This window comes from Citrus clementina, unplaced genomic scaffold (genome assembly GCF_000493195.1).
Source record: "Citrus clementina cultivar Clemenules unplaced genomic scaffold, Citrus_clementina_v1.0 scaffold_5, whole genome shotgun sequence".
In the NCBI taxonomy this organism is placed as follows: domain Eukaryota; kingdom Viridiplantae; phylum Streptophyta; class Magnoliopsida; order Sapindales; family Rutaceae; genus Citrus; species Citrus x clementina.
Window position 1 is genome coordinate 17485186 of NW_006262201.1, and position 11829 is coordinate 17497014.

General features: G+C 40.6%; 1 protein-coding gene across 1 annotated transcript; it reads left to right on the forward strand.

Annotated features, from left to right (window-relative positions):
• The first annotated feature begins 4879 nt into the window (after positions 1-4879).
• Positions 4880-10960, forward strand: LOC112097985 (putative disease resistance protein RGA3). The gene is made up of 3 exons (XM_024183584.1): positions 4880-5059; positions 8204-9171; positions 9262-10960. Exons 1-3 carry the CDS (start codon positions 4880-4882, stop codon positions 10958-10960), a joined length of 2847 nt encoding a protein of 948 aa, XP_024039352.1.
• The last annotated feature ends 869 nt before the right edge of the window (positions 10961-11829 follow it).

Consider the following 11829-nt stretch of genomic DNA (forward strand, 5'->3'; position numbering starts at 1 on the left):
CAACCACGTCAGTGAGAGATTTCAACCAAGAGATGGGAAGATGGAACAGTACTTAAAGAAGGTAAGATAGATGATGGGGAAGTTTGAGTCGGTAGAGGTGATACAAATTCCAAGAGAGGAGAATTATCGAGCAGACATTCTAGCTAGAATGACTGTTGTGGTAGATCCGAAACTACCCAAGTCAGTCCATTTAGAGGTGAAATCTAGCCCCAGCATCGAGCAGAATCTGGAGGTGCTGCGGGTAGAACAGAAGTGCTCATGGATGGACTCGATAGTCTCGTACATCCGGGATGAGGTATTACCACCAGATAAGTCACGAGCCCGCAAGATCAAAACTCAAGCGTCGAGATACACCATGATTGATGGGGTGTTATATCGGCAGGGATACATTGATGAGGACGATGCAGATTGTGTACTGAGAGAAGTAAATGAGGGAGTTTACGGAAACCATTCTGGTGCGAGGTCCCTTGCCCACAAGGCTCTGAAGCAGGGATATTTCTGGCCAACGATGCACCAGGATGCACGGGAGAAAATCAGGAGTTGGATGAGTTGCCAGAGTTTTATAAATTTCTCTACCCAACCACCAGAGAAACTCACTTCTATGGCCTTGCCATGACCATTTGCACAATGGGGAATTGATCTGATTGGACCGTTGCCCAAAGGACGAGGGGCAGCAACGCATGCAGTAGTAGCGATTGATTACTTCACGAAGTGGGTAGAGGTAGAAGCCTTTAGTAGGATCACGGAGAAAAAGACGACTGACTTTGTATGGAGAAACCTGATATGTAGATATGAGATCCCATATACCTTGATAGCAGACAATGGCAAGCAGTTTGACAATCATAACTTCAGAGACTTCTGCCAGAACCTCGGGATAGAGCTGAAGTTTTGCTCGCCTGCTCACGCTCAGTCTAACAGACAAGTAAAAGCAGCCAACAAGGCTATCAAGAGGTTTTTGAAAACCAGGTTAGGAGCAAAGAAGAGAGCATTGGTTGATGAGCTACCAGGTGTACTATGAGCATACAGGACAACCCACAAAATAGTAACCGGCGAAACTTCGTTCGCTTTGGCCTTCGGACATGAAGCTGTTGTACCCGTGGAGATAGGGACGGCCACGCATCGGACAGATCACTTCGATGAGCAGGAAAACAACGACCATATGTGCTTAAATTTGGATCTGCTGACTGAGAAGAGGGAATAAGCATCGAAGCGATCAGCCGCCTACCGACAGAGGGTTGTTCGTTATTACGAGTAGAAGGTGCGTATACGACAGTTCAAGGTCAGCGATTGGGTACATAGGAGGGTGAATCAGAACATGAAAGACTCAACACAAGGAGTACTCCGTCCAAACTGGGAGGGTCTATATAGGGTTAAGCAGGTCGCTGGACCCGGAGCCTATAAGCTAGTTCGCGTGGAAGGCCACGAGGTGAAACGCCCTTGGAACGTAGCACACCTCAGGAAATATTCCAGGAAGACCCAACATGTTTTAGAGTTATTTCTATTCGTTCTTGTTGTTATTCGCTTTATGCTTAATCAATTTCATGTAAGCCGAATTCAGTAATTAATGAAAGGTGGAGGAATTTCAGTCAGTTGTCATGTATAAAAGGCATGCAAAGGCTCACTAACTCGTAAAACCTGTTTTATGGCGAGACCGGAGGCTAAGCATGCCAGGATCTGTTCGACCAAACGAAGGCGAGCAGACCTTCAAATGTCATAAAAATTTTTAAGGCATGCAAATGCTCACTAAGTCTCAAAGCATGTTTTATGGCGAGACTAGAAGCCAAGCAGGTAAGGATCTGCTCGACCAAGCGAAAGCGAACAGACCTTCAAATGTTATAAAAAATTTCTAAGGCATGCAAAGGCTCACAAAGTCTCAAAGTCTGTTTTATGGCGAGACCAGAAGCCAAGCATGTCAGGATCTGCTCGACCAAGCGAAGGCGAGTAGACCCTCAAATGTTATAAAAAATTTCTAAGGTATGCAAAGGCTCACAAAGTCTCAAAGCTTGTTTAATGGCGAGACCAGAAGCCTAGTAGGTCAGGATCTACTTGACTAAGCGAAGGCGAGCGAACCATCAAACGTCACAAAAAGTTTCTATGACACGGAAAAACTCCATGAGTTTCCAGGCATGCTCGATGGCAGCACTGGAAGCAGAAGTTTTTAGCACCTGCTCGACCACAATGTAAACGAAATAAAATAAAATAAAATAAAATAATCTGCCAAAATCTCGAAGCGAAGAAAGCAAATAAGAGCATTCTTATTAATCTGCCAATAATTGTAAAAAGTTGCTGGTCTTAACAGACAATGTTCCAAAATGAAACCTATAACACAAGGTATAATTAAAAGAATGGCGGGTCAGTAAGCTAAGCCGCCTCCGCTGGCTAGTCCACCTCAGGAGCAGGGGGGTCTCACCAGTCACACCCGGGGGGTACTTGCTTCGGCAACATCAGTAGGGGCTACACGGGTAGGAGAGGTTCCCTCCTTAGCTGCATTTGGCTCCAACTCCTTGGCATCTTCTTTGGCTAACTCCTCATCCATGTATTAAGTAACACCAGCTGCAAGCTCCTCCATCTTCAGATCAGGATGCTGCTTACCTAGAACGGCCATAATGTAGCGATAAGAATGCCGAAGCCCCTGGTCATACTGGCTGTCAGCTTCCTTCTCTAGGTTCTCGACTTGAATCTGGTGAGAATCCTTGAGGGATTCGAGCTGAGCTTCCTAAGTAGCCTTCTGCCTCTGCAAGTCCTCTCTAAACTTATTAAGTTCCTCCTCAAGAGTAATTGCCTTTGCCTGCGCAAGAGACTCCCGCTCTATCAACTTCAGATTCTCTAGGTTGAGATCTCTAACTTTCTTCTCGGCAGCGTCAGTTTTGTTTTTGGCCGACTAAACGTCTTCTTTCATCTTTTGGTCATAGCGGCCGACCTTTGCCTTATAGTAAGTGGCCATGCAGCTGAGATGAAAAGCACTAAACTGCATAGCCCCCACCAGCTCGCCTAGAGTGCTATCGTCGAATTCTTCCAAGTCCTTTTTGTTCACGAGCCTGGAAAACTCACTGATATAGGGGACCAGATCCTCTGCTCGATTCTCGGGCAGACGAGGTTTTGACCTTGCTGGTGGAGGAGGAGAAGTAGGATCCGTGGCTGTTTCACTAGTTTCGCTGGCCTTAGGAGGAGGAGGTGGCAGAGTCTTCAAGGGGGAACTTGCTCCGCGATGTTCACCCGTTTCCCAGGGGGAACATCCTTATTGTGGTCTCGCTTAGCAGTATAGAGTCGAGGACGCTTTCGATTCAAAGCCCTGATCACAACATCCTCTATCTTGAGATCAGTGGATACCAGGCGAGATTCGAAGATGTTGTAAGTAATTACCAATTCTTTGCTCGAGTAGGAATTGGCTAGCACTGCTTCGACCCGCTTGAGCGGATCAGGTTCGAGCTTGTAGTGGACACCCCAAGAACCTGCAGTTCAAGCAAAAATCGGGTTAGAGATAAATCAACAATTTGAACAACTAGGGGTACAAGACATCTAAAGCGAGCAGGCAACTTGGAACCATGAAACGGGAGGGGACATGATAGTTCTTCCCATCAATCTGTGCAACTTGACCCTAGGGACCCCCAGTAAAATAATTTTTTCTTCCAATTCCCACCACCACCTATTGGGAGATCAATTATGGGTTTCCTGGTCTTGGTACTCGACATGAAGTAGTACCAGTCGACGTCTTTGGAGCTGCTCTTTAGCTGGTACAAGTGCTTTACCTCATCAACCGTGGGCTCGTACTGGCAGCACCTATCCCACAATATGAATAGACCAGAAAGTACCCTCCACCCGTTAGGGTTAAGTTGACCAGGAGCTAAATTTAACCCACTAAGCATTCGGGCAAAATATGGTTACAGGGGGAGCCTCATCCCAAACTTAAAACTTTCCAGAAAAAGAGTAACGTATCCCCTGGGAGGCCAACTGGGAGTATCTTTTTTTCTTGGAATTCTAAGGGGTATACCATCAGGAATATCATACCTAGTTCGGAGGTCGACGAGGTCTTTTATGTGGTCGTGCAGGTAATGAAGTCAATAACGTAATGCTCCGATAGGGCCCTACCTCATACTTTGCTCTTCCTGTCTGGTCGCGATATTCCTGGTGAGGACATTTCACCAGAATCTTTACCTGAGTCCTCACTCAGAGTATCTTCCAAACCAAAATATCCTTTATCGCCGTTATTACTAGTTGAGGAGGTTATTTGGGGAGACATCCTCCTAGCACTAGTCCCAACACTAAATCTAATCAGTTCTAAAGGGATCCCAGGGTCAAAGGCAGGATCGGCGAGCAGACTAAGCAAGAAGTCTAACTCGTTGTCATCAATCTCAATTACCTTTTCTTTGCCTTTTGACATTCCCTAAACTATGACTAGAGCAATACCACCAAACACTACCCGAGCAAAACAGAGAAAAAAGAAATTTTCTATAACTATCCAAGACCGAAGAAATAGAAATAGTACCTGGAGTTGTGGCCCAACCGAATAGAAATAAGGAATGTAGCTTTTTCGCCGAGGGAGAGAAATAACTCAGTCAGCGGAGAGGAAGAAGAAGGCTAAGAGACGAGTTTCCCTTTTGGGGTTTTGGGTTCCCTAATGAGGAACAAACTTTTGGGCTGTCAGCATTTAACGACATGAATTCCAAGGGTTTCATAACCATCGGTTTGAAATTCAAATGGAGGGATAGATCTCTGCCACATCACCTCGCCTGCAATTAAATGCGATACGACTCTTCAAATTCGTTTCCTATCCTGCACAAGCCAGAACTGTTGAGTTTCCACTGTTGGTCCACTACGTCACCCAACATTAGAAACTGGGGGACCGGTGTTTGGGGGATATACTACGACAAGACCATTCATGCCTTGGACGGTGAGCCAGCCTTCTTATAATGGATCAGATGAGCAGATGTCTGGTAGCAGGTTTCCACGAACAAGAATCTTCTGCAGAAGTCTGGTAACAGGTTTCCACAAGCAGGAATATTCTGCTCGTTCACGAATACACCCTTCTCAGGACCACAGCGGGAGCCGGCTGTTGAGTGTTAGAAAATGCATATTTATAAAGGAGAAAACCGTCATTTTACATTTTAAGTCTTACTAACAACCCTTACTTTTATATATTTAACCTTCTTGTGATTTAATTACATGTGTTTTATTTTAATTAAGTATTTTATGTATTTTAGGGGCATTATAGTCATTTCACAATAAAGGAGAGATCAGACGGCAAAACGGACATCACTTTTGAACTCAGAACGGTCGAAAACCTTAGGAGGAGCATAAAAGGAAAAATGGCACTATTCACATGTACGGTACTATTCACGTGTACGGTACTGTATACGTTACTGTTCACGACACTGTTCACATAGACGGATGATGACGTGGCATTGACCGATGATGTGGCATTGACTGATGAGGTGTCACGATCCTGTTGGACTAAAATTCTTATGTACTGTTGATGGTGATGTGGCAGCATATCAGTGGACGAAAAATCTCGCGTACGGTGCATGCATCACACAGGATTATTTTCAACCAAACCGCGTTACTGTTCATCCGGGTCAAACCGCGTTACTGTTCATCCGGGTCAAACCGCGTTACTGTTCATCCGGGTCAAACCGCGTTACTGTTCAAAGTCGGGTCAAACCGTGTTACTGTTCATCCGCGTGGTCAAACCGTGGACTGTTGACTGATGACGTGGCGCAATCCTGAGCGTCCAAACTGTTTTTAATCCGATGGCCATGATTTACTCCATGTATCTATAAAAAGGGGGTCTCCCCCCCCTAATTTGATATCTCTGAATCCATTTTTGGGATCCATTTTCTGTAATTCCCTCTCCATCTTGTATTTTCTTCGTATTTTAATAAATTTCGATTTTGCCCCTAGTTCAATTATGAGTGGCTAATTTTCTTTCAAGCTTGGGTTGAAGGTGAAGTCTCAACATGTGTCATGGGCTTTATTTGGTAAATTTATTTTCTCTTCCCCTCTAGTTTTTGTGGATGTTTTGACTTTTCGTCGACAAATAATACTAATCTTGTCTAGTACCGCCTTGGTTTCACCGGCCCTCTGGTACAAGGTTATTATTATTTGGCACGATAAGCCCTTAGCACCATATTGATTAGAGCGTGGTTCATGAGGTGTGGATTCCCCCCTCATGATTTAATTGGCATTAATAAGGAATATTTAGCCCATGATGCATGTTGATGCGGATCCGAATACCCAAGTACGTCATTTCAATAGAATTATCTTCAATCTATTCTCGCAATTGCAATTCCAATTTTAGAATTTATTCTCGCCATTTTAATTTAAGTCTTAGCATATTCCAAATCATTTCCACTATAAATCCAACAACCCATTTACAAAATTAATTCTATACACATAATTAAAATCCACCTCCTCGTGGGATCGACACTCGTCACCATTAGTTTATACTACAATAGATTCGTGCGCTTGCGAGTACATTAAAATTTGCACAACACCGGCCTCCTACTAGGAGCATAAGGCTATTCCTGCTAGAGGTTGAAGTGGGTAGACCCAGTCCATGGTGGTTGGCAAGACGTACACTCCTATCCATTTTATTATTAAAAAAAAAGAAAAAAAAAGTGAATCTACATTTAAAGGTTAGTATTTCTTTTCTTTTTCTCTTCTTTAAAATTTTGGCTATAAAAGGGTAATCAACGAAGGTAAATGGGTTAGACTTTTTGAGATTAGAGCCTAGGAAAAGAGTTTTCTATTGAGAGATCATAAAATAGCCATAAGATTAGTGTCCGTGTTTCTCAGAAAGACAAACCTACATTTCTGACTTGAGCGTCAGAGGGTTTATGCTGGGAAAACACCCAGCGTGCTCTGACCAGTTTGTGTGTACGCAGGAGTCTACAGAGAGGAAGTCTTATGAGGAGAGATCCTGGTCGCAGAGCGAGTTAGTTGAGGAGAGATCATGGTCGTGGACGAGCAGAAAACCATAATCTCACATTAACACATAATGATTGATTCCACTCTTCCCATAATGAATGAAAATGTAATTATAGAAATTTCTTGCCTAGAGATGAAGAAGGCATCGAATGAATACAGTATAGAACATGTGAATGTATTATTTTTTGTAATTTCCAAGGAACATTTATAATAATTGATTTCTATATAAATATTGTTGGTATAAGTTTCTACGGAAACCACCCATAATTTACTAGAAATCCAAAGCAAATAAGTTTGATAATTTTATAGATAATTTTTCCCGTACATTCATTAATATAAAACAACCACGAGAGCTAGCTCAAGAGACATCTAACAACAACGGATATGATTAATTATATTCCGACAAATGGGAATGAATAAATTAATTTTCGCCAATAAGTTTCAAATGAAAGATCAAGCCGAATTACAATAATTATTAAATATCATAATGAAAAAGAAAAGCAATGATTCTAAAACGTACGTTGTCCAACAGAAAAGGAAAAGCAAGAGCTGATGGGGATTTCGAGTCCAAAGAAATTTAACAAAGCTAGCACAAGCGAATTGATTAACAACAACGTTTGGTATCTCAATTTGATGTTGGAATACGAAACTTAAAATTCTTAACTTTGTTTAAAATATGAAACTTAAAATTCTTAACTTCGTTTTAAAGCTTGTGGTTTTTATTACACTTTGCGTATTACGTGAAATATTCGTTAATCCATAATTAATAGTAGGGATGACAATTTTTTTTGATGGGATGTGATCTATTTGGGATAGGATTGAAACATATTTTTATCTCATAAAAAAATTTAGGGACGGGAGTGAGATATTTTTTTTATCCCACTTACATATACGGGATGAGAGTGAGATTGACAAATTCCATCCCATTCTGTCTCATTGCCAACTAAGAATGAGAATTTTTACAAGTGGGATGGGATCCAACAGAATCCCATTTCTTTTGGGACGAGATTGAGATATATTTTTATTTCAAAAAAAATATAAGAACAGAAATGAGACTTTATCCCACTTATATATACAAAACGAGACTGAAATTGATAAATTTGATACCATTCGGTCCCATTGCCAACCCTAATTAGTAGTATAAGAGGAATTGGAAGGTTGGCACTTGGTAGCATTTTCAAAAGTCACAACCACAACAAAAAACGCACATACATTTTCCATCTTAAATTCGCCAACTTTCAAAATGGTTGACGCGATGGTTTCCTTTGTCTTGGAGTAGCTGATTTCAACGGCTCTTGATGAGGCCAAACAACAAGTGAGACTAGTGACGGGTGTTGGAAAAAAAGTGGAAAAGCTTAAACGTAACTTTCGAGCCATTCAAGCCGTACTGGTTGATGCTGAGCGAAGACAAGTGAAGGAGGAAAGTGTTAGACTCTGGCTGGATGAGCTCAAAGATGCATCCTACGACATGGAGGATGTCTTGGATGAGTGGAACACTACAAGACTCAAATTGCTAATCGAGGGTGTTGATGCGAATGCTCTTGCTCCTAAGACGCCAGTATGTTCCTTCTTTCCTCTTGCCTCTTGCTCTGGTTTCAAACAAATCTTCCTGCGTCGTGATATTGCTAAGAAGATAAAAGACATGAATGAAAATTTAGATGGGATTGCCCGACAAAAAGATATGTTTAGTTTGAGTGTCATTAGAAGTAACGAGGAGAAATCTGAGCGCATCCCAAGTACTTCCTTAATTGATGTGTCTGAAGTGCGAGGTCGGGATGAGGAAAAGAATACTCTAAAAAGCAAGTTATTATGTGAGAGTAGTGAACAACAAAATGCCGTCCAGGTCATCTCTCTAGTAGGGATGGGCGGTATTGGCAAGACTACGCTTGCTCAATTTGCTTACAATGATAACGATGTGATTAATCATTTTGAGAAAAGGATATGGGTGTGTGTCTCAGACCCTTTTGATGAATTTAGGATTGCAAAAGCGATCGTTGAAGCTTTAGAAGGTAGTACTCCAAGTTTAGGGGAGCTCAATTTGCTTCTAGAACGTATATATGCATCTATTGCAAGAAAAAAATTCCTTCTTGTTTTAGATGATGTATGGACAGAAGATTACAATAAATGGGAAACATTTCAGCGTTGTCTAAAAAATGGGCTCCGTGGAAGTAAGATTCTTGTTACCACTCGTAAGATGACAGTTGCTCAAATGATGCAGTCAAATGACGTTATCTTAATTAGAGAATTGTCTGAACAAGCTTGCTGGTCGTTATTTGAACAATTAGCTTTTTTTGGTAGACCTCGTTCTGAGTGTGAACAATAAATTGAAATTGGCAGAAAAATTGTAGGCAAGTGCAAAGGCTTGCCACTTGCTGCCAAAACCATCGGGAGTCTCTTGCGGTTTAAAAGAAGCTCAAGAGAGTGGCAAAGTATTTTAGATAGTGAGATAGGGCAACTAGAAGAGTTTGAAAGAGGTCTTTTGCCCCCACTCCTATTGAGTTATAACGACATGCCATCCGTAATAAAATGGTCTTTCTCGTATTGTGCAATCTTTCCGAAAGACTACAATATAGAAAAAGATGAATTGATTAAATTGTGGTTAGCTCAAGGTTATATTAGGCCAAAGGAAAATAAAGAGTTGGAGATGATTGTTGAGGAGTATTTTGACTATTTAGCCGCAAGATCTTTCTTCCAAGAGTTTGAGAGAGAGCATACTGAGGGTCTCGTTGTACGCTGCAAGATGCATGATATAGTGCATGATTTTGCACAATATCTCACTAAAAATGAATGTTTGTCAATAGAAGCCAATGGTGATCATCCATTGTCATTGATAAACAATTCTGTGGAGAAAGTTCGCCATTCGATGTTAAAGCTTGGCTACGACTCATTTCCTGATTCCATATTTAGTGCCAAGAAGTTACGGAGCTTTTTAATTCATTCCACAAATAAAGACTTAATTTCACCGGTCCTGCCTGTCTTATTTGATCAACTCACATGTTTAAGGACATTAAAAATAACTGGAATAAGTGGAGAGAAACATTATTTCAGAATAATTGTTGAAATTCCAAAGGAGATAAAAAAACTGATTCATTTGAGATTCCTTAAATTGGTTTGGCTAGATATAGAAGAACTGCCTGAAACATGCTGTGAGTTATTTAACGTGCAAACGTTAGAAGTTTTAGATTGCAGAAGTTTCAGAAGATTACCACAAGGATTTGGGAAGTTAGTGAATCTGAGGAATTTAAGTAAGTTTATTGTGAGTAGAAGTGGAGGGTCTAAATTGGAGGATCTGAGACAGCTGAAACACCTCAGAGGATCTCTTAAGATTCAAGGGTTGGGAAATGTGAGAGATGCTGATGAGGCTAAATCTGCAGAGCTTGAGAAAAAGAAGAATCTCCTTGATTTGGTATTAAGTTTTGATGGTGGTCAAAGAATTGGTGATGTAAACGATAAAGCAATTATTGAAGCCTTGCAACCACCTCCAAACATTGAGTCATTAAGGATAGAATATCACTACATAGGCATTAGTGGGTGGCCCAGTTGGATAGTAACATTGAACAAGCTGAAGAAGTTAGTACTCTACCAATTCTATCTCTGTGATACTATGCCTCCTTTGGGAAAATTGGCATCCCTTGAAATACGCGAAATAAGAGGTAATTGGAATGTGAAAAGAGTGGGTGATGAATTTTTGGGAGTGGGAAGTGGAGATCATCTTCATGGCATCGGCACATCTTCCTCGGTTATTGCCTTCCCCAAATTAAAACAAGTCCTATTTTATAATATATGTCATTGGGAAGAATGGGATTTAGGAAAAGGTGACAGCATTACAATCATGCCTCAACTAAAGAAATTGGAGTTTGAGCGTTGTATGGAACTGAAGTCAGTGCCAGAACAACTTCTTCGGAGCACAACGCTGGAGGAATTGAGCATTGTGGAGTGTCCTATTTTAGTTGAACGTTACAAAAAGTACACAGGACAGGATTGGTCACTGGTCTCTCACATTCCTAGCATCAAAATTGGTGGTTATTACGGTTGACCCACTTCCACTGGTATTTCCTTCTCTTCCCAGTTCCTTTTTAACTTAATCTAATTTAACTTTCTAGTACTTATTTGTAATCCAAGAAGATATTTAATTTGTTCATCTTTATGGTTGCAACACTTATTACATGCAGCTATATATGAGAACCAGTTTTCAGAATCAATTGGCTGCAGTTACATTTAAATCCCAGGTATTTTATTCTCTTGCTTCCTTTGTTTTTATTTTTACTCATTTTTTGTAATTTTATTCAGATACATTGAATCAAATTCTCTATCAGATATGTTATCTGGTGAAGAATATGCAACACCCCTTTTTAACTTTTAAAATTTTAATTTCGGATTGAAAAAATAAACGGTCACTTTAACCTTATTTTCTTCAAAGAAAATTAGTTGGTTGATACTTAATTGATTGAGATGGTGTTAAGTTTTCAGGGATTTTTCTCTAGTTAAGTTCTTTAATGAAAGTCTTAGTCAGAACCAAGGAATGTGAGTTGTTGAATTTAGTTTCTTTTCTATTAGCAAATATGGATTCTCAGGTGCAATTAAAATATTAAGGTATATTAATCATTTTACAGGTTTTTCCTCCGCGAGTAAAAATTTTCATCAAGCATGACTTGGTTCTTGAGTAATTCACATCTAATGTTGATGTGTAAAATATGAACAGAGGTGATATTTTGTAGAAAACTTAATTGGTACTTAGAATCTGCATAAGCGGAAATTTTGATCATGATGCTCTCAGTTTTTGTATCATTTCAAGTTTACAATTCTCAACTACCTTACCAAGGCTTGTCTTGTAAGCATTAACTATGAAATGATCCTTCATTATTTCACCATCCTTAGCTTTTTCAAAATGTATAAAGTTAGGCA

Excerpts from the sequence above, each read along its gene's own strand:
- LOC112097985 (XM_024183584.1), top strand. The coding sequence starts at position 4,880 with ATGCCTTGGACGGTGAGCCAGCCTTCTTATAATGGATCAGATGAGCAG. Across the intron at positions 5,060-8,203 it reads GCGGGAGCCGGCTGTTGAGT|CTGATTTCAACGGCTCTTGA; the intron begins GTTAGAAAATGC and ends GTCTTGGAGTAG. Across the intron at positions 9,172-9,261 it reads GTTATCTTAATTAGAGAATT|AAAAATTGTAGGCAAGTGCA; the intron begins GTCTGAACAAGC and ends TGAAATTGGCAG.